General features: G+C 51.2%; 1 protein-coding gene across 7 annotated transcripts; it reads left to right on the top strand.

Moving 5' to 3' along the window:
• On the top strand, positions 1–27648 carry Arap3 (ArfGAP with RhoGAP domain, ankyrin repeat and PH domain 3). 7 transcript variants are annotated; one of them, XM_016007603.3, is made up of 33 exons: positions 1–139; positions 2382–2913; positions 3020–3081; positions 3181–3292; positions 7239–7436; positions 7568–7637; positions 7870–7990; positions 8111–8295; positions 8392–8498; positions 8986–9185; positions 9311–9396; positions 9530–9712; positions 9871–10006; positions 10651–10767; positions 11198–11345; positions 11445–11547; positions 13686–13905; positions 14523–14586; positions 14796–14959; positions 17637–17849; positions 18475–18580; positions 20051–20198; positions 20484–20552; positions 21786–21860; positions 21951–22065; positions 24132–24260; positions 24341–24474; positions 24707–24789; positions 24885–24920; positions 25590–25653; positions 25766–25903; positions 26131–26169; positions 26625–27648. In XM_016007603.3, exons 2-33 carry the CDS (start codon positions 2399–2401, stop codon positions 27096–27098), a joined length of 4614 nt encoding a protein of 1537 aa, XP_015863089.1. In that variant the 5' UTR covers positions 1–139; positions 2382–2398; the 3' UTR covers positions 27099–27648. The 7 variants fall into 7 exon arrangements, with proteins under 7 accessions (XP_015863089.1, XP_076411186.1, XP_042119826.1 ...); XM_076555071.1 differs by lacking the exon at positions 1–139 and adding an exon at positions 551–653 and having other exon boundaries at positions 7242–7436; XM_042263892.2 differs by lacking the exon at positions 1–139 and adding an exon at positions 551–653.

The following is a 27648-nucleotide window of genomic DNA, read 5'->3' as shown; positions in this document are numbered from 1 at the left end:
AGTCGAAAGAAGAAGCTCCTCCCAAGAGTGAAAAGGTCCACGCATGCATGGTCACCGTGCTTGCCCCCGAAAGGCAGCCTCGATTTGGAAGACCCAGGAAAAGAAAATCTAGGCTGGGCGCTTGGGGCAACAGAAGCCGGTGAGCCTCCTCCTCGGCTGGGCTGGGCCTCAGTACAGAGGGGGGTGCCCAGCAAAGAGAGAGGTCCAGCTCTGAAGGCATTACCCATTTTGCTCTCATCCCCCATTTAACTGGGTGCCGGAGAGGAGCCTAGAAAGCTTCAGGCCCACACCTTCTCCCCCTTGCCAGGACCGGGTGCTGATGTCCTCCGCAATGCTCCTTTTCCCTGTTTCCACTCTCTACCCCTATCTCTGACCTGGCCCTCAATCTTAGTCCCTTTCCCAGAAGTTTCTCGCGTCCCTACTTCTTGTTCTGGGAGAAAGCTGAGCACAGACCCCTGATAAGCAAGGCGGTTGGGTAAGGGGCCCAAACCACCTGAAGGCGGGCGCTTGCACAAGGAGCGGCGAGCCCTCGAGCCCTCGGGGCGGGGCCGGGCTGTCGGGGGAGGGCTGCGGGGAGGCGGTGCTGGCTCGGCCGGACCCCCTGCCTCGGACCGCGCGGCGGGCACCCGGGAGCTGACGGAGGCTACAGCGAGGTGAGGACCCCAATCCCTCGGGCCCAGCTTCTCAGACTCCACCCCATCACCTCCTCCAGGACCTCTGCGGACTCCCAGGGCCCCTCAGTGTCGGCTCCCTTCTCCTCCTCTCTCCTTCCTCCCTGCCACGACCCGCCCCTCCTGGTTGCCAGGTCTCTGCCCCCTCCCTCCTTGCCCTCCCCCAAGCCCGCGCTGCCCCGCGGGGACACGCCCGCACCTGCCACCTCCATCCCCTAAGCACCTCCTGGCTCCCAGACAGTGCCCAAATGCCTTTGAGCCCAGACGGAGTCACTCACCGGGAGAGTGGAATCTGACCCAGGGTCTGAGGCTTAACACCCCGCACCCCAGCCAGGCCTGGGGATGGGACCCCAGCGTAGAGGAGCCAGAACTGACCCTGATGTGGAGAGGGAACCCTGGACCTGAACCCAGTAGGAGAGCAGCAGGGTTGGGGGCAGCGGGAATAAAGCCAAACAGCAGAGGCCAGGCGAGGGTCAGAGGCCGGCAGAGCCACAGACAGAATTTTAGGCTTGTTAGGGCCTGACAAGTTTTATAATACGGAAGAAATACAGAGGAGAGGGACAAAGGTAAATTCTGAGAGATGTAGGCGGAGGTAGAGCCAGGTACAGACAGGACAGAGCCCAGAACTCTGGGGGAACTGAAGCTGAGATGGATCCAGATCCAGGGTGTGCAGCAGGGTTCCGAGCAGACTCGCCCAATGGGGTAGGGCTGTGGAGACCCGATCAGGTCTGGTGTGTGTGTGTGTGTGTGTGTGTGTGTGTGTGTGTGTGTGTGTTTTCACACTGCTGAGTTAGAGTTGTGTGTCTATGTGTTTTTATACTGCTGAGTCTGTGTGTGTAACTGTGTGTGTCGTCACACAACTGAGTCTGTGTGTTTTCACACTGCTGAGTTAGAGTTGTGAGTCTCTGTGTGTTTTCACACTGCTGAGTCCGTGTGTGTGTGTGTGTGTGTGTGTGTGTGTGTGTGTGTGTAACATGGATGGGGAATGAAGAACACCTTGGACTCCCTCTCCCCTTTGGCCGCTCATTTGTACAGCCAGGCTCTCCACCCATCTCTGTTTCCTAGGTGGCCTCTGGCCCAGGCTGGGACCCCACACACTGGGATTAGTTGGGGCCCTCTGGGCAGCCTGACCACAGCAGGCAGGATGTGGGGGTGGCCAGGCTAGAGGGACAGGAAGGAAGTCTGAGGAGAGACAATAGGTGGAAGGGGAGGAGGAACTGGGAATGAGCAGGATTAGGATGTCCACCCTGAACCTCGGCTCTGGAGACCAGTGTGAGTGAAGTCTGTTTCTCCTTCTCCCTCTCTGGCCTGCCCCTCTGGCCTGTCTTACCGCACAGCTGGATCTGGCCACCTCAATGGCCCCTGCTTCTCCACCTCCGCACCCTGCCCCTGCCCTGTGGCACTCCAGCATCTTGTCTTACGCTTGCTCAGCTGAATGCATAGAAAGCAGGAACAGAGCTCAGAGGCAGGCACTTGGGGGCCAACACTAGCACCACTTGCTGTGAGAATGGGCCTCAGTTTCCTCCCTTCCTGTGAGGAGAGAGCCTGCTCTTATGTTCTGGGATGGCCCTGTCCCCAGATCACAGCCTTCGGGCATTTTTCCTTGAAAGAAGACTGGAGGCTGGTACCCCCCATCCAGGCCTCAGACTATGGGGTAGGGAGGGGGGAATCTCAGCCTGAGCCCTCCCTTCACCCTGCACCTCCCCCCAGCAATGGCCTGAGAGCCCATGGCTGCCCCTCAGGACCTGGACATCTCTGTGTGGCTGGCTGCGGTGCATCTGGAGCAGTATGCAGACACTTTCCGACGGCATGGCCTAGTTACAGCTGGTGCAGTCCAACGCCTGGGCCACGAGGAGCTGAGGCACTTGGGCATCAGTGCTACTGGACACCGGAAACGTATCTTGCGCCTGTTGCAGGCGGGTTCTGAGGGTTCCCTGGATTCCCAAGTGGATAGTACCATGGAGCCATCTCCCAGCCCAGCCCCTGATGACCAACCCCCCAAGCCTGTGCCCAAGCCCAGGACGGTGTTTGGGCTCACTGGCCCTGCCACTGCCCAGAGGCCTGGACTGAGCCCAACCTTCTGGAATCCAGAAGTATCCAGGGACTCAGGGAGCAGCCAGAGGCCCTCTCCTCTCCCTCCTTCTTCTGAACAGCCTTCAGTCCCGAATACCATGGAGATGATGCCCAATGCCATCTACTTCGGGCTGGACTTAAGAGGCGGGGCCCAGGCAGCTCAGGACGTGTGAGTTGATTTGCTATCCAGGGATTTGATTCTGAGGAGAGGAAGAGTTCAACAGGGCATAAGGACCATTTTTTTTCCCTTAATAACCAACAGAATTTCTTTCCAGGACTCCAGACGGTTCCCAGGCAACTGCCCCAACCCCTGTCTTAAGGCCCACAAAAGGCACAGGTAGGCAGGTTGCTAGAGAGGAATTGTGCCCAGCTGCATCTCAGACATTCTGACTTCATTCCCTCTTCCTTTTCACGACCCCTCTCCTCATCCTGACAGTGCACATCATGGATCCTGGTTGCCTGTACTACGGTGTCCAGCCTGTGGGGGTCCCAGGAGCCCTTGACAGGAGAGATGGCAGAGGTGTCTGTCAGGATAGGGCTGAACACAGGTGAGTACTCAGAGGGACAGCAGTGAGAAGACAAAGAAACCTAAGGAGCAGCTGAGTTAGCCATGGTGGCCCTGTGTCCAGTTACTCCTCAAATGTGCATTGAGCGTTCCCTCGGGGGCAAGCAATCACTAAAGGTGCAGGGCATATACAATTGACTTGTTTCTGCTCCCAGGCAGCTTGTGAATCAACGGGGCAGACAGATCACAAGAGAAATACGTAAGCAAATAGAGACCTAATTAAAATTCCAAAGTACTGCTCCCATTCAGCAAATACTGAGCACTGTTACATGCCAGATAAAGATGCTTAAGGAGATTGGTATGTGCAGAAATCCCTTAAAAAAAAAAAGAGTATCTTTTTTTGTTAAGATGCATCTTTATTTAATGTGTATGGGTGTTTTGCCTGCGTTTATGTCTAGGCATGCCTGGTGCCCTTGGAGACCAGAAAAGGGTGTCAGATCCCCTGAGACTGGAATTATAGACAGCTATGAGCCACCCTGTGGGTACTGGGAATTGAACTCAAGTTCCCTGGAAGAGCAGTAAGTGCTTCCAGCAGCTGAGTTACCCTGTTCTTACAGGGAGATAGTTAATAAGTGGTTTTGTTTGTCTGCTTATTTGTTTGTTTGTTTTTCAAGACAGAGATTCTCTGTGTGTCCCTGGTTGTCCTGGAACTCACTCTTAGACCAGGCTGGCCTCAAACTTGGACATATAGGGTAGGACCTATAGGGGTGGTCACTCTTACACTTAGTGACATGGGAGCCACTGGAGAGTTTTGACGCAGATTGTGACAGGACCCCTTCGTTGACTTTGCTGGGAATGCTAGGGAGGCAAAAGTGGCAGAGCATGTTAAGAGTCTTCTGCAGCGGTCTGGGTGAGAGATCTCAGGGTGCAGGGATGGGAGTGGAGTTGATGAGAAGTGGCTGCATTTTGAGGGTGAAGTGTGATACTACGGTGGTGTACGAGAGGAAAAGAGCAGTCAAGCATTGATGCCGAGGGCCTCATCGCGAGCCTCTGCTGTCCTGTAGAGTAACCACTAACCACATGTGTGATTGCCGAGTGTGTGAAACACCCTGGCCCGCATCGAGAAGAGCTGGAAATGTAAAACATCTGCCAGAACTTACTGACAAAAAAAATTGTACTAGATGAATATAGTATGTATAGAAAGAACTAGCTTAGTAATTTTTTAGTGTGTTGGGGGGTGGTGTGTGTATGTGTGTGCATAAATGTGTGCACAGGTGCACTTGCCCATGCATGTATGTGTGGAGGCCAGAGGATGATATCAGTTGTCTATGTTGTTTTCCACCTTTTTTTTTTTTTTTTTTTTTTTTTTTTGAGATGGATCTCTCACTGAACCTGGAGCTCAGTGGCTAGGCTGGCCAGCAGTTGAGCCCTGGGGATCCACCTACCTCTGATCCTCATTGCTGGGCTACAGACATCCAGCATGGTGCCTGGCTGTTTTTCATGTGTGCCGAGGATCCAAATGCATGGTGTCATGTTCATGTACCAAGAACTTTATCCACTGAACCATCTCCTCAGACTCTATCTTAATGATTTTTACATTGATTACATACTAAAATATTATGTTTTGGATATATTGGGCTATATAAAATATGGACTACTAAAAGTAACTATTTTTTAAACATTTTAGAAATTATTTATGTGTATGAGTATTTTGGCTACATGTCCATCTGTGCTTGGCTGCATGTATATTTGCGTACTACCTGCATGCCTGTTGCTCTCGGTGGCTGAAAGAGGGTGTTGGATCCCCTGGAACTGGTGTTATGGATGGTTGTGAGCCATCATGTGGGTGCTGGGTATCAAGCCTGGGTCCTCTGCAAGAGCAGCCAATCCTCTTGACTGTGCTGAACCATCTCTCATCTCTCCAATCCTAATATTTCATTTTTTAAAAAAAAAGTTGCTAACTTACATTTGTAGTCCTTGTTGATTTCTATTGGATAATGAGGTTCCGAGCACCTAAAAGTTCATGGAGTTGTGGTCTGAGACAGGAAGACTGTGTATCAAGCAAGAGGGAGGAGCTAGACCAGGAACTCTGCCTCAGACATGAAATGTGAGGTGTCTAGTACATCCAAGAGGTAGTGACAAGAAAGGCTGCTGACCACATCTGCCTATCATGTGGGGGCGGGGGAGGTTTATCTGAGCCAGAGATTTCAATAGGGAAACTGTCAGTATTTAGAGGGAGTGTGGAGGAGAAGAGACCCAGTTCAGAGCCTCGATGCCTTCCTGCATCCAGAGGTTTGAGGGAGAGGAAGAATCATTCAACAGACTGGACCGAAATAGCCAGAGAAGGAGAAGGAAGGAACGCTAGGAGAAGATGATGTCATCGGAAGGGCATAAGGAGGAGGGAGCAGGCTCAGCCTGCTGCTGAGCGGGCTGCTGCTGAGTAAGCTGGGGCTGAGACTTGACCTCTGGAATCATGGAGGTCACTGGGGACTCTGACAAGGAGTGGAAGAGGTGAGAGCCAGCTCAGTGCAATTAAGAAAGAATAGAGAGAAGCCGGTTGGCAGCGGCGCACGCCTTTAATCCCGGCACTCGGGAGGCAGAGTCAGGCAGATCTCTGTGAGTTTGAGGGCAGCCTGGTCTACAGACTGAGTTCCAGGACAGCCAGAGCTATACAGAGAAACCTTGTCTCAAACAACAAACAAACAAACAAACAAACAAGAAAAACAGGAAGAATAAATAGAGAGGATTAGACAAAACAGACATATTGCTGCACTTTTCTGCCAAGAACAAAGATTTGGGGTGACTGCTAAGGATGGAAGTGGAGTGACAGAAACAGTTTTTATACGGAATGTCGTATGTGTCTGTGAGTGAATAAGAACAATTTGGTGGAGAGGAGGGTGAGAAAGTCCACAGTGATGTCTTTGTGTAGGTGAGAGTTGTGGAATCAAGTGCATGGAGGGAGTCGGGCTTCAGACAGGTGTTTATTACAGTCACAGGAGGTAGGCAGAGGACGTGCGTGAAATTGGATTGATGTGGTGCTGTGAGTCTGTGGGGTTCTTGTCTGATTGCTTCAATTTCTCAGTGCAATAAGAAACAAACCCTAGTTGTACCACAGCCTGGGAACTTTGAAAACTACAGGTGCCTGGGCCTAACTCCCAGAGATGAAATTTTAAGTGTCTGCAATAATATCCATATACTGATATTCGTTTAAAGCTTCCCAAATTTTGTACTGCTGAGGCCAAGAACCACTGGAGAAGTAGAGAAATCTATCCTTTTGCACGGAGATGGCATAAGCAAAGAGTTGGAGGATAAGAGAAAGCTCAGGGAAGTATGGCAAATCTGTTCTAGGCAGAAGAAAAGGCCCTGGAGAGTGGAGAGAGTGTGGCTGGACTCTAGCAAGCAAGGGCGATATGGGAGAACATGAAGTCAGGCGCTTCGTTTTGCAAATCCTTGCAGCCCATGCATAGAAATCTGAGCTTATCCTAACTATGAATGGGGCATTATTGAATGGTTACATGCAGAGGAATGCAATGATCTCATTTGCATTTTTCAAAGAGCACTAGCAGCTCTGAGGGACGGGATTGTGGGAGGGAGGACAAGAAGGAAAGCAGGTGACCAGTTGGGCAAACTGCTTCGTGCCGGTGAGCAGTGATGGGAACTAATTCAGGGGGAGAAAGCCAAGAACATTTTGGAGAAACAACAACAGTCGTGTATGTTGATTCGCTATGAACAACCATGGCAGGACGGCACTTGCACTTCCAAAGGAGAGAGACTGACATTTCCCAGTAAAACCTCCAAGTACACCCAGGAGGAAGTTTCATGGCAACCTTTTGGGTTGCCAGCTTCTTTACCCCATTTGTTTACAAAGCAGATCTCCCACCTGCCAGACATGCTGTAGGTGTTATGGGTAGGGGTAACGATTTACCAAGAGATCGTCGAGGGCACCTTGCTTGACTTGTGTTCCTTCCTCTTGCACCCATCATGCTCAGCAGGCAGGATCTGGAAACACGGGAGGATCCTGGCTATGCCAGCCTCGAGCTACCTGGGGACTCCATCCTTTCGCTACCCACCCAGGGTGCCGAAGAGACCAGTGATGACCTCATTTCACCCTATGCCAGCTTCTCCTCCACGGCGGATCGTCCCATGCCTCTGCTCAGTGGCTGGCTGGACAAGCTCTCGCCTCAGGGGTAGGGCTGCTGGGAAGGGAAGGGAGAGGAGGAGGGACGAGAGGTAGGGGACAGGTTCTAGGCCGGGTGATTGCCCACACACAGTGTGCGCTCCCAAACACTGAACAGATCTCGGCCTCTTCCCTCTTCAGAAATTACGTGTTCCAGAGACGTTTCGTGCAGTTCAATGGAAGGAGCCTGATGTACTTCGGCAGTGACAAGGTGGGTAGGAACTGGAGCTGCTCTATGGGTACCAGAGAGAGAAAGATAGCGAGGGCTGAGAGAGGCTGAGAACTAGAAGGACTGGAAGGCCGTGGTGAAAGAATGGCCACAGCTGCTCGCTCAGTGTCGGCACCTGAGGTCGCCGGCTCAGCAGCTGTAACCGTGTGGATCCAATGAAAGTTCAGTGCATGTAGTTCCGTTCCTGTCCCCGCCCCCCTCCCGATCTCTCCAGGAGCCCTTCCCCAAAGGCGTGATCCCTCTGACCGCCATCGAGATGACCCGAAGCAGCAAGGACAACAAATTCCAGGTCATTACTGGCCAGAGAGTGTTTGTGTTTCGCACGGAGAGTGAGGGTGAGGCCCAGAGCCCACTGGGTTAGGGTAGGGAGGAGGCTAGGTTAGTACACATCCCACTGACCTGCTTCCCTGTCGCCCGTTCCTCCCCCGGGCTCCACCCCCACCCCGCCCCACCAGCTCAACGTGACATATGGTGCTCCACACTGCAATCCTGCCTGAAGGAACAGCGCCTCCTGGGCCATCCCCGCCCCCCTCACCCACCACGACCCCTCCGCACTGGCATGCTGGAGCTGCGTGGACACAAGGCCAAGGTGTTCGCTGCCTTGACCCCTGGAGAGTTGGCGTTGTACAAGAGTGAGCAGGTAAAGAGGGCTGGGCGGGAGCTGACGGGCCTGGCTAGCCCATTCTGGAATCTTACGGCGTTGTGCACCCCCCCCCCCGCCCCCCGCCCCTGCTAGGCCTTCTCTCTGGGCATTGGGATCTGCTTCATTGGGCTGCAAGGCTGCAGTGTCCGAGAGACCAAGAGTCGAAGCTTCGATCTGCTCACGCCCCATCGCTGCTTCAGGTGGGGCCTAGGTTGGTGGACCGCGAGGCTGGGGTGTGTTCAAGGGAGATCACAAAGGCGCAGAGGGCTGGGGGCCTCCTCCAAAGGATGTCAGTGGGTGTCAATGACGAGGCCGTGAGGGTTCAGTGAGCAAGGTCAAGATGTCAGGAAAGGAAGATGGGGATGCCGCTCAGTGGCTCGAGCTGCTTGCCTGGCATGCACAAAACCCCAGGTTTGATCCCCAGCACCGGATAAATCAGGCATGGTAGTGCATGCCTCTAATCCCAGCCCTCGGAGCCAGAGGACCAGAAGTTCAAAGTCGTCTAATGACCAAAGTCATGACCATATAATAAGTTTGAGGCCAACCCGGGATGGATGAGACCCTGACAAAAATTAAATAAAAATAATAATTCTGTCCCCAAAGTGGCCCCAGTAGCTCCTGTAGGAATAGCCTGGGATAGGATGTGGAGGGAGGTCCATGCCCATGGACTGGCTGTCCACCCCTCAGCTTCACAGCCGAGTCTGGGGGGGCTCGACAGAGCTGGGCGGCCGCTCTGCAAGAAGCAGTAACCGAGACCCTGTCTGACTACGAGGTGGCTGAGAAGGTCTGGTCCAATCGGGCAAACCGACATTGTGCCGACTGCGGGGCCTCCCGCCCGGATTGGGCTGCTGTCAACCTGGGGGTGGTCATCTGCAAGCAGTGTGCAGGTGAGAGGCAGGCCTCAACTCAAGCACGAATGGGGAGGAGAGGGACTGGCGGGGGGACGGGGGGGACGGGGGGGGGGGGGCGACGACTTGGCCAGGACTCAGAGTACTCTGCCACGTGCTTACAGGTCAGCACCGGGCCCTGGGCTCTGGGATCTCCAAGGTGCAGAGTCTGAAGCTGGACACGAGTGTCTGGAGTAACGAGATAGTTCAGGTGAGGGGTCTTAGGGAAGAGGAGGGGACGGGATGGAAAGGGAGCGTCCAAAAGCAGACTTTGGGTCCAGCTTGGGGACGAGGCTGCTTGGAGACTTTTGAGTTCTGGTCACTGGTCTCTCGTCACCCTGTAGCTGTTCATTGTCCTGGGAAATGATCGTGCCAACAGCTTCTGGGCAGGGGCGCTGCCCCCAGGTGAAGGGCTGCATCCAGATGCAGCCCCTGGCCCTCGGGGAGAGTTCATCTCCCGGAAGTACAAGCTGGGTCTCTTCCGGAAGCCCCATCCCCAGCATCCGGATCACAGCCAGCTTCTACAGGTAGGAGGGACGGGTTGGTGTTCGTGGAGGATGGGATGCCGACCGTATTGGAATGCCTAGACCTGGGTGATAAAGGCTGCTTTTGGTGATGAGAGATAGTTCCTGGAGGAGCTCTTGGACTGTGTGTGAGGCTGACAGAGACTCTTCCTTCCCTGTAGGCACTGTGTGCAGCTATGGCGGGACCCAACCTGCTCAAGAACATGACCCAGCTCCTCTGTGTGGAAGCCTCTGAGGGAGAGGAGCCCTGGTCCCCTTCAGCCCTCAATGGCAGCCTGCTTAACCTTCAACCATCAGGTCATCCTCTCAAGTAACTCCTCTCTCTCCCTAGGAGTTCTCACACCCAACCTGTGACTTATTTCTTTGAGGAGCAGCCCCATTACCTCATTCCCCTATCTATCACAACGGGCTAGGCAGTTTCCCAACCCCTCAGACTTCCTGAGGTCAAGGGTTGACGGCTGAGAGCCTGAGGTCACTGCGAATCATAGAATGTGCTCAGGTGTTAGTACGCTACCATTTGACAGCATCAACCTGCCAGGCAGGTCTCATCTTCCTGGGGGACATTCTTATTGTTTGAATAAGTAGTTGGTTTAATGATTCCCCCCCCCCCCCCCCCCCCCGGCTTCCATTTGTCAGGCCAGATAGGCCAAGACACTTGAACGATGGCCGTGCTCTGAAGTGCCCACCTAGAGCTGCCTGCCTGGTAGGGTGGCTGGTAGGGAGAGAAGTAGGCAAACCCTGGGCTAGAGGCCTCTCTATATCCTTTCTCCGTGTCACACCCTTCCAGTCTGGGTAGTGAGGGACTGAGACCCATTGGGCTGGCTGCACGCCATGCTGTTAGTGGAGTTGGGTCTCATGGTCTGGTCCCAGTGGACGCGTTTTCCTAAGGGTGTCACGCCATCCCTGCACTGTCCTCACCTGATCACGTCTTCGCCTTGCAGACTCCTCCCCTGGAGTATACAATGAGGTGGTAGTGCCTGCCACTTACAGAAGTTTCCTGTACTGTGGTCCCATCAGCAACAAGGCTGGAGCCCCACCCCTTCGCAGAGGCCGGGATGGTGAGCAGGAGCCAGGGGACAGGAGGAGGCAGGTTAGGTGTGAATGTGCTGCAGAGAGACAGAAGGACAGAGCTGGGATAGGAAAGTGCCCTGAAGTGGGCTGGGATGCTGGGGGTGGGAGAGGGACCGGGTCAGGGTCACAGCACTAGAGGATAGTTAAGAGATTCTGCTCTGAGGTCGGACTATCTGGGTCAAATATCCGCTCTCCTCCTTCCTACTTACTTGTGTGAGTCAGACATGCGGCACAGACGGCAGCCTCAGTTTTCCCAGCTGCAGAACAGTACTTAGCTATAAACACACTAGAGAGGGTTACTGTGAAGATTCTGTAGTATCGGCCATAGGAAGAAGGCTTGACGTGAAATGAGTATGTGGGAATGGGGCGTGTGTCGATGGGGGAGGATGACGGCCCCTCCATCTCCCTTCCCCTTAGCTCCTCCACGCCTGTGGTGTGTGCTGGGAGCTGCCCTGGAAATGTTTGCAACAGAGAGCAGCCCTGAACCCCTCAGCCTTCTCCAGCCCCAGGATGTTGTATGTCTGGGTGTAAGCCCCCCACCTGCTGATCCAGGTGACCTTGACAGGTGACACTCCTCTCTCCACCCTGGCTCTTACCAGTGCCCAGCCTGGCAACACCGTCGTCATTGTCCCCTGATGTCCCCCTGACCTCATCCTCTCTGCAGGTTTCCATTTTCCTTTGAACTCATCCTCACTGGGGGAAGAATCCAGCACTTCGCCACAGACGGAGCAGACAGTCTGGAGGCCTGGATCAGTGCAGTGGGCAAGGTGAGGAGGCAAGACCCCCCTCTCCAACAGCTCATGATGTCCTCATCTCCATTCCCTCCCACCCTGTTCTCTTCTAACAGGCAAAACTGGCTGAGTGCTTATTCTGTGCCAAGCTCTGTGTTTTAAGAAGGGCCCACTCAGTATCTCATTTAGTTTTTACAACAACCTTTAGAGCTATTTTTAATGATATATTTTACGGAAAGAAATGCAGTCTTAGAGGTTAGGAATTCATTTGGTCAAGGTCACAGAGCACAGTTCTAAAATCCAAGTACGTGTCTCTAGAGCTCAGGACCCAGCCTCCCTGTGCTCTGCCCTCTTCCCATAGGGCAGCTGCCCCTCACTCTGGATAGCATCTTCCTGCCCCCAAGTTTTCCAACAGGCAAAAGCTCCTTTTTTTTTTTCTTTAATATAACAGGGTGTTGCTATGTAGCCCTGATTAGCATGGAACTTGCTATGAAGACCAGCCTGGCCTTAGACTTGAAGCAATCCTCCTGTTTCTGTCTCCCGATCACTGGAATATCAGGCATGCACCGTCATGGCCAGCTATAAGCTACTTTCATAAATCTTGCTTTCTCCTTACCTCAACAAGTCTGTCTCTGTGTCTTAGCTTCCTTTCCTGGAAGTAAAAAGTTTCGGCTCAGAGCCAGACACCCTGAGATCTGAGTCCTACAACTTAGCCCCAGGAGTTCTTCCGTGTCTGCAGAGTGGGTGTGAAGATTCACCCCCTAGGGATTCGGATTAAGTGACATGTGAGGCCCACACACAGTAAACCCTCTCTCCGTGGGCGTTGGAATAATGGTGGTGGTGATGCTGCTGCTGACGTCAGTCTCTCCCACCTAAAACAGCTTTTCCCCCCTGAGTTCTGCTCACCTTCAACTTTTCACCCCGGTGCCTGCCTTCCCTCCTGACAACTTCTCAGAAAGTTGTGCGCTCCTCCTTAACCCCTTCGGGCTGCCTTCCTCTGCCTAGACTCCCCTAAGCTGCTGCGCTGAATGTCACTAGCGACTCCGCAGGTCCAGAGGCCTCCCTGTATCATCTCTGCTGCAGCCGACGCTCTGCGCACCATGCTGTGTCTGTCTCCTGATCATTTGTTCCATTTCATGATAGGATATGCACACAACTTGAGAGGAAGCATTTTGAGTCTTTCATAGCAGTTTGGCAGAGTGATTTTATTTGTTGAATCTAATTATCCAAGTTACGAGTTCGTATGTCTTTTTCCTTTCTTTTTTTAAAGCAGTTTTTACATTTATTTATTTGACAATATGTATACAGTGTGCATGCACAGTGCCCACAGAGGTCAGAATAGGGCATCGGATCCCCTGGCACTGGAGTTGAGGATGGTTGTGAGTCACTTTGTGGGGGCTAGGAATTGCAACTCAGTCCTCTGCAAGAGTAACAAGTGCTCTAAACCACCGAGCCATCTCTCCAGCCTGTCTTTGTTCTTCATTTTAATTTTCTAGCCATTAATTTTTACTATTTTTAGTGAAAGTGTTGGTGACAGGTTGGAACCCTTAAAAAAACAAGAGCACCCCCTAGATTTTTTTTAACCCATGCAGCTGGAACAGAATTCTTTGAGTGGGACCTCAAAACAACCCCTGTTCCTTGAACCCTCCCTGCTGTGTCCTGCTGGGAGGCTTGCCCAAAGCACAGCGATTCTTCAGTAGAATCTCAGTACTACTCAGTACTCTCCCACCTCACTGAGAGAGCAAGACAAGCTGGGCGGTGGCGGCACACACCTTTAATCCCAGCTCTCAGGAGGCAGAGGCAGGCAGATCTCTGTGAGTTCAAGGCTAGCCTGGTCTACAGAGGGAGTTGCTGGACAGCCAGAGCTGCTACACAGAAAAACCCTGTCTCCAAAAAACCAAAAAAAAAAAAAAAAAGGGGGGGGCGGGTGAGGGTGCGGGGAGCAAGACAGCCACACAGGGTCTCCTATATGCTGGAGCAAACGGAATGAATTTCTTCCCCGTCTTCTGTTCCTCTCCTTTGCTCTCTCCCCATCCCACTCCCCCACCCCCACCCCCATCTCCGGTTCTTCTGCTGTCCCTTCACGGTCTCTCACTCTCATTTGCTTCCCCGACCCCTTGTTTCTTTTTCCCCTACTTTCCCTTCCCACCCGTGTCCACTTTCTGTCTCCTCAGTGGTTCTCCCCGCTCAGCTGTCACCAGCTGCTGGGCCCTGGGGTGCTGCGGATGGGACGCCTGTTTCTACGGTCCCCCTCCCACGCCAGCCCGGCCCCTGGTCTCTGGCTGTCAGGGTTCGGCCTCCTTCGTGGTGACCACCTCTTCCTGTGTCCAGCGCCGGGCCCTGGTCCCCCAGCCCCTGAGGACATGGTGCATTTACGGCGTCTACAGGAGATCAGTGAGCAGGGGTGTGGGCGGGGCTAAAGGGTGGCCATGGGCATGTGCGGGACTGGACCTTTTTCATTTGGGGATTCTTATGGGAAAGAGCAGAATGTAATAGCTCAGATAAAAGTTCTGAAGTCAAACTACCTAGATTTAGACCTCATTCCCATCGATTCCTAGCTTGTGGCATTGGAGGAGTTACTCAACTCTTCTGTGCCTTGGTTTCCTAATCTTAAAGTGGATAATAGTTAAGTCCTTCCTCCACGGGCTAGAGGGAGGTTCAAATAAAGAAATGCATAAAGACTTTTTATCACAGAACCTGGCAGGAGGCAACTTGTAAGTATTCAATAAGTATTATTTGCTGGTTGGGGACCAGGATGAGGGACTACGCATCTTCACTATTGTCTTCTGAAAGAGGAACACGCTAGAATAATGCAGTAGGACTCTGGGCACAAGAGACCTGGGTTTTAGCTCAGCTTTATAGCAAACAGTGTTAGGCAAATGATTTAACATCTGAGTACTTGTATATAACATGGGTGTAATAGTGTGTCGTTCGCTAGTGGAGCATTGTTTGTAAGGCTGCTAATCTGGCTGTAATGATGTTGATGATAATGTTCAAGGATTCTTCTGTAGGTGTGGTCTCTGCAGCTGAAACTCCAGACAAAAAGGAGCACTTGGTCCTGGTAGAGACAGGAAGGTAATGTTCTACTTATCTGTGACCCTTTGAACCCAGCATTCTCTCACCCCTTCCTTCCTGTTTCCTCAAAGTTGCTTCCCCATTTAGGGAACTATCTGGGCTTGGTGTTGTTGCCCCCTGCTGGTCGCTCTGGGAATTCAGCTCTATGTGCTCATTACCTTCTGTCTGATCTCCGGAGCCGGCTCTAACTCAGGCGTCTTGGGTCTCAGGACCCTGTATCTGCAGGGGGAAGGCCGGCTAGACTTTGCAGCATGGAACACAGCCATTGGGGGTGCTGCCGGAGGGGGTGGCACGGGGCTGCAGGAGCAGCAGATGAGCCGGGGAGACATCCCTATCATTGTGGACGCCTGTATCAGTTTTGTAACCCAGCATGGTGAGTGGGCACTGATGGACAGTGGGAGGGAGGGGCTGAAGAAGCCGGTGTGTGTGTGTGTGTGTGTGTGTGTGTGTGTGTGTGTGTGTGTGTGTGTGTGTGTGTGTGTGTGTGTGTGTGTGTGTGTATTACCTGAAACATGTCACCAGCTGGCCATGTGACTCTCTCTGCCTTAGTTCCCTCATCTATAAAATGGAACCAACCGTCCTCATTGTCTAGTCTAGTGTGACAGCGAGATGGTGTGTGTCACAACGAGCACAGGGCCTGACAGGCTGCCCCTGCTCAGAGGTGGCACTGGTATAGAGGGTGAGAGGAACACAGGAACTGCGAGGATTCAGAGAGATATGGTGGACTGAGAGGAGGCCCCTCGGAGGCCAGAGCTAAGCTGGGCAGTACAAAATCCCTGAAGGGCTCAACAGAATGATTCTATGGGAGAAAGAGTGTGGGGCTTTTACCCACCAACCCCACAGTTCCCCAGAGTTTTCTTGAGTGCAGGCAGCAGGAAATGTTAGATAGAGGAATTTATTGTGGAGATAAACAGAAAATACAGGATAGCCTTGAGAGGGCCAGGAACCAACAGGCGCTGACTGTCTCTGCCCTAAGGTATTTATAGAAACGCCAAGGGGGAGGAGCACAGCCAAGTGCAGACCATCTCAGACACCTGCACTCAGGCCCGTGGTCCAATCATCCTCTATGTGAACCTGCTGGGTAAAGCCATGAGGAACCTGAAAATGGACTCCCACAAGAGAGTGCCCAGGACGCTGGGTCTTTGTGGAGTGTGGCCCAATGCATTTACATTCCGTGTGAACTCTTTTTGGGAGGCTGGGTATTGAAAAAGAAAAATTCATAGGAAACCAAGGAGGTTACGGGTCCTAGGTTCCATCTCCAGCACCAAAACCAAGCAAAGAACCAAACAAAACAGCTAGACCTGCTGGTACAGGCCCGTAATTACAACTATTCAGTAATTTGAGGCAGAAGGAGTCTAAGTTCAGGACGTTAGGTTACGAAACAAGTCCAAGGACAGCATAAGCAACTTAGTGAGAGCTTATCTCAAGACAAAAAAATGCAAAAAGGGCTGAAGGTATTGATTATAGATAAGGTTCTTACCTGACATGGAAGAAGCCCTGGCTTTAATCCTCAACATTGAAGGGGGGAAAAAAGACACCTTTATGACCATACAAAGAGTTGTATTTTACCAGTCATGGACAATGGATAGTCAGTGGCTGATGACATTCTCCCCACTTTGGCAGTAACCTCACCCGGTGATCTCACACTCACCCGTCTCCTCACTCCTTTTTTAGCTTCCCTAGTATTCCTAGGAGGGATTCAGTCTGAGACCCCAAGAGAAGGCCCTGGAGTAGACACACCTTTTCCTCCAAGGTCTCTCTGCATGGCCACACTCGTTTGATAGGTATTGGTTCAGGTGCTGCCGTACGGCTGCCAGTGAGGGGCTTGGGGAACAAGGCGTACAGACTACTGGGAAAGATGGGTATTAGGAAAACAAACATCATCAGCTCCCAGTATTTACAGGAGTTATGTTCTCCAAAGCCAATGCAAACACTTAATTACTTGACTACTGAATCTCAGTCCCAGGGGAGAGGAAGGATGAGAGTCCTCTGAACTTCTGGTCCCAAGATTTTCACTAACCAATCCATAAAAAAAAAAAAACAAAAAAAACAACAAAAAAAAAACACCTTGTCTGATGTGTTTTGTCACATAAAGGCAGTTTACTTAATATATATAATTGATTCATTGACAACTCAATTCAAGGCCAAGATCAACACAAACTTATATCACAATGAAGCTTATTTAATGTTCTCTGGAAGCCACGTCACAAGGATTCTCATACTTTGCAACATTACTGAGCGTCTCAACATTCTACATACTCTGGAGAGAGCATTTTAAACAGCAAAATCACCAACAGAAAGAAAAGGAACACATGACTAGATATTTCATGAAAGGGATGTGGCTGGGGCCACAGCTCAGAGGCAGAGTATTTGCCTAGTATGTGTGAGGCCCTGGTTTCTATCCCTGGTTCCTCAAAAAAGAAGAAGAAAAAAAGGATATTTATTTATAACTTGAGACCTTAGCTAGGTGCATGTGTGTGAGAGAAAGAACTGATTTTTTTTCTTTACTCTGTCTGTATTACAAATTAACCGGAGGTACACATGGCCCTCTGTAACCACATCTGTTTGTTCAGCCAACTAAACACAGAAATTTTAAAAAAAAAGTTGTAGTATAGATATGTTTTCTTTTGTCATTCTTTACATCGTATTAGGTATTATAAATAATCCAGAGATGATTTACGTAGGATTATATGTAAACACACCACTTTATATAAGGAACTTAAGCATCCATAGATTTTGTCATTTGTGGGGGAGGCTGCCAGATCCAACCCCCCACGGAGACTAAGCAATGACTTACTGATGTTAGGGTTACAAATAAATTTTGTTGATCAGGTGAATGCTTAATTTTAGAGTGTGTGGACATGGCATGCATGACGGTGAGGTCAACAAAGGACTTTCCATCAGGGAGCTGAGAACCAAGACTGGTCTAGCAAATAGCTGAGACCAAGCCGCCACATTCCATGGGGATGGTCATAGAGGGGCTGCTCGGCGGGGTGGGTGGTGTTCTGGCCTCATGCAATACTGAACAGGGAACTGCTGGCTGTTTTCAGGGCTTCGGCTGGAAGGCGTATATCGGAAAGGGGGTGCTCGGGCCCGCAGCCTGCGCCTCTTGGCTGAGTTTAGGCGGGATGCCCGGTCAGTGAAGCTCAGACCACGGGAACACTTTGTAGAAGATGTTACTGACACACTGAAACGCTTCTTTCGAGAGCTTGACGACCCCGTGACCTCTGCTAGGTTACTACCTCGCTGGAGGGAGGCTGCAGGTACTTCCAAGACTCAACTGGGATCTCCATTTTCTTCTACAGCATCCACAAAGCAGCTCTCTTGTGGAACTGGAGAACGAGCCCCCTCCTCAACATTCCCCACGCTGGGTGATCATCCAGATGCTTGGCTTGGGGAAATGTCCTAGTCTGCTTTCTAGTGATGTGATCAACATCATGATCAAAAGCAACTTGGGGCGGAAAGGGTTTATCCTAATCCATCCCTCTCTGAGAAAGGCCAGGGCAGGAACTCAAGCAGGAACCATGGAGGAAAACTTGTTACTGGCTTGCTCCGCATGACTTGCTCAGCCTTCTTTCTTAGACCTGCTCATGGGTGGCACCACCCACCGTGCACGTGGCCCAGCCACATCAATCATTAATAAAAATAATAAAAATGCCCCCACAGGCATGCCCACAGGCCAATCTGATGGAGACAGTTCCTCAGCTGAGGTTTCCTCTTCCCTGGTGACTCCAGTTTGGGTCAAGTTGACAAAAAAACTAACCAACACAGTGAGGAAGGAGGCAGAAGGAGATTACAGCCATCCTGAGTTTGCTTCTCAGATCTCTGCCCTCAGCCTCCATCCCCCCTTCCTGGTTCTTCTCCAACTCTCCTTTCCTCTGTCCCTAGAGCTTCCCCAGAAGAATCAGCGCCTGGAGAAATACAAAGAAGTGATTGGCTGCCTGCCTCGCGTCAACCGCCGAACGCTGGCCACCCTCATTGGGCATCTCTACCGGTCAGTACGGTCAGGCTCTCTAGCTTCCTTTCCTGGTCCTTCATCAGTTCAAACCAACGCCACAGTTTCATTCATTCATCAGCTTCACGAATAGCTGTTACATGAAGGTTCATAAAGATTCAGAGAATGGATTTAGGGACTAATTACACTTAGGTTTTAATCAGGCTCTCCCATTCTAGCCATGTGACTTTAGGTTAGTGTCTTTGGGTTCCTATTGCTGTGAAAAGACACCATGACCACGGCAACTCTTTTTTTCTTTTTTGGTTTTTTTTTTTTTTTCTTTTTGAGACAGGGTTTCTCTGTGTAGTTTTGGTTCCTATCCTGGATCTCTCCCTGTAAACCAGGCTGGCTTCAAACTCACAGAGATCACCTGCCTCTGCCTCCTGTGTGCTGGGCATGTGCCACCACTGCCTGGCTTACAGCAACTCTTATAAAGGAAAAAAATTTTAATTTTGGTGGCTCGCTTACAGTTCAGAGGTTTAGTCCATTATCATCATGGTGGGAAGCAAAGCAGTATGCAGGCAGATACAATGCTAGAGAGGTAGCTGAGAGTTCTTACATCTTGACTCACAGGCAACAGGAAGTGGTCTGTCTCACTGGGCATGGCTTGAGCATATATGAGATCTCGAAGTCACCTCCACAGTGACACACTTCCTCCAACTAAGGCTACATCTAACAGTGCCATTCCCTTTGGGGGCTGTTTTCTTTCAAACCACCATAGTTAGCTATCTGTTCTCTGAGCCTCACTTTGCTTGTTTTTAAGAGGAAGGTGAAGTAGCGAAGTTTCTACCTGATAGATTATATAAAAAGTGAAATGAAATAACCCATGTGAAATTCTTAGTCTAACACATAGCCTGTCATAAACTTCAGAAATGATGAGAAGTCATCATAATTATTATGTTTATTAGTCTAGGCCAGGTAAGGAATTGGCTCTAAGAAATAAAGATTATGATGATGCAGCCCCACCATTACCAGCTTGTCAGGAGGAAAGACTTTGTGAAGTGGGGTGAATCCCTGGCTATATTACATCGGTCACACAATATTACAGAGGTTTGCTGACTACAGGACCACTAGCAAATCCAGTCCCTTGCCTGGGTTTCCAAATACAACTCTGTAAGGCGTAAAGGCCCCGCCCATTCATTGATGTGTTCCATAGCTTCTTTTGCAGTCCAGCAGCTGAAATGAGAAGTTACAACAGAGAGTATATGGCTTGAGGGCCTAAAATATTAGTTCTGCCCTTTACATAAAAACTGTGGATACCTGCTCTAGTAATGATCACCCATACCCTAACTATGTCCCTGATAGAGTCAAAGCTCCTTGAGGCCAATGCTATCTTATTCACAGATGTATCCCCAGCACTTAGCCTAGACCCTGGTATACAGCAGAGGGGCAGTAAGTGTCTGCCAAATTAGTGGATGTGTTGGTGAAGTGTTGAGCATGGGCTGGACTCTGGTGCCTCTCTCTCTACAGCGTGCAGAAGTGTGCAGCCCTAAACCAGATGTGCACACGAAACCTGGCCCTGCTGTTTGCACCCAGTGTGTTCCAGACGGATGGGCGGGGGGAGCATGAGGTGCGGGTCCTGCAGGAGCTCATCGATGGCTACATCTCCGTCTTTGATGTAAGGCTTTCCCAACCCTGCCATGCAACCCCTCTGCCCCACCCCTGTGGACTCAGAGTCTGGACCCTCATCCCAAAAGCCCTTGCCTACCCCTGCATTGGCAACTTCCTCCCAGAGTCCCGGGCTTCCTTTTTCCCACTATGTCAACCCCAACATCCCTTCATCATTGATTCCTGACTCTTCAGGCTTCTGACCCTCTAATCCCGTTCTCCTTTGACCCTGATATGCACCCCGCCTCCCTCCTTCCCTAGCAGCCCCTGAAATAACTTGTGGTCCCTTTGGCAGATTGACGCTGACCAGGCCGCTCAGATTGACTTGGAGGTTAGTCTCATCACCACCTGGAAGGATGTACAGGTAACTTGCCCTGCCTTAGACTGCTGAGTGGGGCGGGAGGGACATCACCAGAGAAAATGAGTCTTCTGCCGGGCTGTGGTGGCGCACGCCTTTGATCCCAGCACTCGGGAGGCAGAGGCAGGCAGATCTCTGAGTTTGAGGCCAGCCTGGTCTACAGAGTGAGATCCAGGACATGCACCAAAACTACACAGAGAAACCCTGTCTTGGAGAAAAAAAAAAAAAGGAAAGGAAGGAAGAAAATGAGCCTTGTTTTCACTAAAGGAGGCTTCTTTTCAGCCCGTCTTTCTGCACATTGACCCTTGTCAGCTCTTTGGTAGACAGGGGAATCCCCAGGAGGGATTTGGGCGGTGTGTTTGTTCCATTTCTGCCATGAGGATTCTTCACTTTCTCCATGATACTGAGTATTAAACCAAGGTCCTCACATAGCCTAGGTGAGCATTCTCTCACTGAAATACATGCCCAACACCCCACTTCCAAGTGCAGGAGATCTCAGGAAAGGCAGGTGTGGAAGTCCATGCCTGTCATCCTAGCACTTGGGTTGTGGAGGTAGGAGGATCAAGAGTTCAGCCACGTAGATCTCTGCAGGTCAGGGATGGAAATGTAACTCAGATCACGTGCTTGCCTAGCATGAAGACCTCAGTTGGATCCCCAGCACCGTACAAAAAAACCTGGCATTGTGGTGGTACATGCCTGTAATCCCAGCACTCAGAAGGTAGAAGCAGGAAGATCTCAAGTTTAAGGTCATTCTCAGCTACATAGCAAGCAAAGCCAGCCTGGGTCTGTTATGAAGATCTATCTGAGAGTTCAAGGCCAGTGTGAGACCGTGGGGGATATGGGTTAGGGCAGGAAGATTATTATATAAAATATAATAGCAAGTACTGCTGAGGACATCCCATGTCTCAGGCATTGCTCATCTCATTTTAGCACCACAGGACTCTATCAAGCAGGGAGTCTTATTTTTTTTTTTCAAACAAAGAATTGAGGCTCTTAAGTGGCTTCTTCAAGGTAATAAATAGTAGGTGAGTGGCGGAGGAGGAACGCAAGTAGTCTTGACTGCAGACCTCTTCTTGAAGCCACTGTATCCACACTGCCTGAGGTGGCACCATAGGAGGCTAACATGGATTCCCCCAATCCTGGAGTTCTACTCAAGGGCCCAAGGCGTGTTGGGAGGGAGGGCATTCTTCCATCTTGGTATTTCTGTAGCCTCTGTGTCCTCCTTTATCCCCCCCTCAGTTGTCCCAGGCTGGAGACCTCATCATGGAGGTCTACATAGAACAGCAGCTCCCAGACAATTGTGTCACCCTAAAGGTCAGTCTTTAGGGATCAGAAGAGGAGGGAGAAGGGAGGGGGGCAGACGCAACGGTCTAATCAGCATGGGTTCTCTTGTCTGTATGCTAGGTGTCCCCAACCCTGACTGCTGAGGAGCTGACTAACCAGGTCCTGGAGATGCGAGGGACAACGTCAGGGACAGACTTGTGGGTGACATTTGAAATTCTTGAACACGGAGAGCTTGGTGAGTATGGTCACATATTTGTGTGTGCGGACACATGACCAAGGTCATCGATGACCTCTCGGTTACCAAATGTGATGACCATTTAACTAGTCAACTCATCCACATGAGAGGGTGTTCACACGGTGGATTGACTCTTTTTCTCAATCTTCTCTTGGCTTCTGCAAAGGTTCCCCCTCTATCTCAAGAGAGGCTCCCCCCCCCTTTGACCTGATTGATGTGTTAGAAAGGCCAGGGAATCTATCCTCTGGGCCCTTTCTTCCTTTCTACCTACGTTCCTCCCCATGGCTTTAAATACCATGAGCTGACACCAAAATTAATTCCAGTGGGCTGGAAACTCACTATGTAGATCAAGCTAGCCTTAACTTATGGAAATTCTCTTGCTTCTTTCTCCCGAGTGCTGGGATGACAGGTACACACCACCACGCCAGGTTGACAGCCCAATTTTTCATCTCTGGTTCAGACCTCTCCTCTGCACTATAGACATACATATCCAATTGCCTGCTTGACAGCTCTACTTCCCACAGGCATTTCAATACCGAAGACTGACTCCCCTCCTAGGCCCCTCTCCAATATAAAGCCCAGACTGTTTTCTGGTTTTTCTTTTTCAGCAAATATAACCACAGTCCACACAGTTATCAAGTCCAGAAGCCTAAGGGTCCTCTGCCCACCCCTCTTCATCTTCATACTCAATCCACCCATTAATTAGCCCTATTGATTGATTGTATTCAAATCTATCACTTTTCTCCACCTCTGTTGTTTCCACCCCTAGTCACAGTCACCATTATCTTTCTGTCTCTCAATATGAACCACCGAAGTGCACAGTTCTAGACTGGGAACAGCTGGACAGTGTTCCGTTTTTCCCTCTCTACAGTCTATTATCTGAAGAGCAGCCAAATGAACATTTCAAGTATAAACAAGATCCCACCATTCCTGTGGTGAAAACCTTCGGATGGGTTCCTAATGAATTTGTAATAAAACTCGAAGTCCTTATCACGGCCTGCAAACCCTTGTTTGCTTATTTCTCAGACATCATCTCACATCAGCCATTCTCTAATCTGTCTCTTTGCCAGAGCCTGGTGGGCCCTCTCCCTACCATGTTGAGGACGGAACATAGGTATTTGAGAATGGAAGGCAAGCAGGGCATCACTGAGTCACACACATCCCTAATCTGGCCACACTGGCTGTTTAGCTTCCCCCAAGAAGGATTCTTGACTCATGGCATTTATTCTTACATTTCATCCTATAAGACCCTACCTGAAGCTGTGGCGATGCACACCTCTAATCCTAGCAGCAGGGAGGCTGAGGCAATTGGAGGACAGTCTGTTCTTTATAGCTTCCGGGCCAGACAGGGCTACACAGTGAGGCATTGTCTCAAAACAAAGACACACCCCAAACCCAAATCAAACAAATATAAATGAAAGAGATCATCCATGATCTTAGGTACAGTTTGCTTTGCTTAATCTTCAACTAGATGGATGAGCCTCATTTACAAATGCAACTTCTAACAGGCCTTGCCCGACTCGCCTACCTCACTTGCTCACCTGCTTTCCTTTGTCCCTTTGTTTCTCTGTGTGTCTCTTAAATGTTGCTATTTCAAAGCGATTATTGGGGCTGAAGAAATGGCTCAGTGGTTGAGAGTGCCACAGAGGACCAGAAGTTGGTTCTAAGTACCTACACTGGGTAGCTTACAACTGCCTGTAATTCTAGCTTCCAGGAAAACACACACACACACACACACACACACACACACACACACACACACACACACACACATTAAAAATATATCTTTAAATTTTTTTGAGTCATTACTGGTCTCTGCTTTGTTTGACTGATTACCAGTTTCCTGTTGGCTCCTTCATTAGGCTGTAGCTTCAAGAAAGTGGGTTATATATGTATCATTCACACCATTGTATCCTGGGGACAGCGTGGTACCTGACATAGCACCAGGGTTAAAATAACTATCTGTGGTTAGATAGATGGATGAATGAATTAATAACTTGTGGGAGATGAGTTCCAGGCTTTGTCTAGTTTTTGTGATTACCGCCTGCCTCAACATTTCCCTTCAGAGAGGCCACTGCACCCCAAAGAAAAGGTCCTAGAGCAGGCCCTTCAATGGTGCCAGCTTCCAGAGCCCTGCTCAGCCTCTCTGCTCCTGAGAAAGGTCTCCATGGCACACGCTGGCTGCCTTTTCACAGGTGAGCCTCCTCCCTCAGCCCAGCATTCCTCAGGCCTCTCCCCCAGGAGCCTCCACCCAGCATTGCTCTTCTGTGCCCAGGAGTCCGGCGTGAGAGCCCCCGGGTGGGGCTGCTACGGTGCCGTGAGGAGCCACCTCGATTGTTGGGAAGCCGCTTCCAGGAGAGGTTCTTTTTGGTGCGTGGCCGCTGCCTGCTGCTGCTCAAGGAGAAGAAGGTGATGTTCCGGGACTAGAGGGATGGGACGCTGGTGGCCAGTCAGGCAGCAGGAACTACAAGGGTACCAACCAACCCCTGACTCCACAGCCCATATCCTCACCAGTCACATTGCTTCCCTGACCTTGATCTTTCTGACTCCATGGTCACATGTCCCAGTGCATCCACGACACTCTTCCTAACCACAGCGTTCCTGTGCCTCTCAATCTTATCGCCTCTGTTCATGTTCTCAGAGCTCTAAGCCAGAACGGGAGTGGTCTCTGGAAGGTGCCAAGGTCTACCTGGGAATCCGCAAGAAGTTAAAACCTCCAACGCCGTGAGTGTTTCTCCCTAGCCCTGACCTACAGCTTTCCTGCCATTACCTCTCTGGCTTTTGGTTACCCTATATCACTGCCCCCCTTTGCCTTTCAGGTGGGGCTTCACTTTGATACTGGATAAGATGCACCTGTGAGTACCTCCTAACTTGCTTCTTCTCTGTGTGAGCGTGCGTGTGTGCGTGCGTGCGTGCGTGTGTGCATGCATTTATGTGTGCGGAGATCAGAGGTCAACTTCAGGTATCATTCAAGTGTCACTAAGACCTGGGGCTTGCCAGTTAGGCTAGGCTGATTGGCCGTGAGCCTCAGAGAGCTGCCTGTCCCAACTCTGCAGCTCTGGGGTAACTGGCACTAGCCACCATCCCATCATCTTTTTTTTCCCCCTTTTTAATCAAGAAAATGCCTATGTATGTGTCGTTTTGCTGGAATTTATATCTGTGCACCATGGGCAAGTCTGGGGTCCACCAAGGCCAGAGGAGGGCATCAGACCCCCTGGAACTGGGATTACAGATGGTTATGAGCAACCACATGGGGGCTTGGAGTTGCACTCAGGTCCTCTGGAAGAGTGGCTAGTGCTCTTAACCACTCTGAATGGAGCCATCTCTCTGACTGCCCCCCTTTTTTGGCACGGGTGCTGGGGATCCGACTCCGGTCCCTACGCTTGCGTGGCCAGCACTGTATACCAACTGAGCTCTCTCCCTAGCCCTGCCCTGTCCTCTTTCCTCCACCGTCCCCTTCTCCATCCCTCCACGCTTAGTGCTAGGACTCCTTGCATTTCCTGAATCCCTCTGTTCACCCACAGCTGTCTGTCCTGCACTGACGAGGACGAGATGTGGGACTGGACCACAAGCATCCTTAAAGCGCAGGTGAGGAGAAGGAAGGAAGAGCTGGGCTTCCGGTCCCTCTGGGGACCGGTCATCCCCCCCACCCCCAGTGCCTCCCAGGTCTACTCGTGCCAACACCTCCCTGTCTCCTCAGCATGATGACCAGCAGTCGGTGGTTTTACGTCGCCGCTCCTCCTCCGACTTGGCTCGTCAGAAGTTTGGCACTATGCCCTTGCTGCCCATCCGAGGGGACGACAGTGGGGCCACCCTTCTCTCTGCCAACCAGACCCTGGTGAGACCCTCCCTCCCCCCAGCACGTCCTAAACATCTGACCCCTGCCCTTACCTTTTGTCACGGTGCAGGAGGAAACGGCTTGCCTGCGGCGTGCCAGATGCCCACCCACTCACCACGTCCCTCTTGTCCACATCCTTTGTGGCCCCTCCCTTCCTGCCGCCACCTCTGTTGTCTCACTTTGTCTCTGTCTCTCCCTCCCCTCGTCCCCACTCTACCTGTGCCCAGCGGCGGCTACACAACCGGAGGACCTTGTCCATGTTCTTTGTGAGTATCGTGCTCGCTCTAGCTTTGTGTCTGCCAGCCCCTGCCTGTGTTCTGTGCTGCCCCCCACCCTGGCGCGCTCCATGTCTGTTCTGATGCAGGCCATCAGTGTGTGCAATAGAGGAGGACAGTGGGGGTGGGGGGGTGATATGATGCAGAAAGAAGGTCATCACGAATCTGAGGAGCAGAAGAAAAAGGGTTGAAGTGAATGCATCCTGGAGCCAGATAGATCTGAATTCAAGCCTCACCAACTACCATTTCCTTACTATGTGATCCAGGGCAACTTAACCCCTCTGCATCTCACTCTCCTGCAGCGTGACCCACTTGCATGGGGTTGTTGTGACATCATATACATCAAGTATTTTGTAGTGTCTGACTCAAGGAAGAACTTGGTCAAGGGTTACTAATACTGTGACTCTAACATTGTGTCCGTCCTTTGCTCTCCCATTCCCATCCAGCCAATGAAGTCATCCCAGGGGTCTGTGGAGGAGCAGGATGAGCTGGGGGAGCCTGTGTATGAAGAGCCAGTGTATGAGGAGGTCGGGGCCTTCCCTGAGCTTACCAAGGACACGACCGACTTCTCTTCCACGTGGGAGTGGACAGCCAAGTCAGAGACACCCCTTGCCAGCCACAGGCCCTTTGATCAAACTCCCCTCTCCAAAGCAAGTGTGTCAGGCCAGGAGGAGAGGACGCCTGACTCTTCTTCAGGCCCCCCTTCGAAGAGTAATCCTCAGGCACGGGGGTCCCTGGAGGAACAGCTGCTCCAGGAGCTCAACAACCTCATTCTGAGGAAGGGAGAGCCTGCCGCGTGTCCAGAGAGCCCTTCCCAGCCCACTAGCCCCCAGACCCCCAGCCTTCCAACACAGGCGCCTAGTTTACCCACCCAAACTCCCTGCACTTCCAGCCCACCCTCCAGCCAGCCCCTCACATGACGCTAGGGCCAGCAGCTGAGGAGGCAGGTAACCGAAGAAGCCGGGCTCTCACCATGGCAGACACCACTGGGAGCTTCTTCTGCCCCAGATGGATGACTCTGGAATCCAGTATGGTACCATGGAAGGAGCACTGGACTGAGAGCCCTGGAGACTATGTGTTTCAGGGAAGATCGTGGCCCCTTTCTGGGCCCAGCCCATTTGTCTGGACTATGGAGTCGCTAAAATAAGGAGAGGAGCAAACGGCAAACTACGCTTCTGAGCTATAAGCCTTAATATCTTTCCTCAATAAGGGCAGCTCCTGTTTTGTGTATTCGATAGAGTGGTTCAGCGAGAGGTTTGGAAAATAAGGATGGTTGTACTGCATTAAACACAAGTGTAAGTTTGGAAGCCAGAGATATGCATGAGGTCCAAATTTATCTTATTCCACTTTCCATGGACTAGAACTACCCTCAGGCCCTACAGTGGGGTGATTGATGGAGGCTGAGAGCTGGGGCAAAGGGGAGCCAGAAAAGAATGGGTCTCTATTAATAAACTTTGGAACCAAAAGGCT

This window comes from Peromyscus maniculatus, chromosome 19 (genome assembly GCF_049852395.1).
Source record: "Peromyscus maniculatus bairdii isolate BWxNUB_F1_BW_parent chromosome 19, HU_Pman_BW_mat_3.1, whole genome shotgun sequence".
Lineage (NCBI taxonomy): Eukaryota > Metazoa > Chordata > Mammalia > Rodentia > Cricetidae > Peromyscus > Peromyscus maniculatus.
Note: the sequence above shows the minus strand (reverse complement) of the source record. Positions and strands in the feature narration are given on the sequence as shown.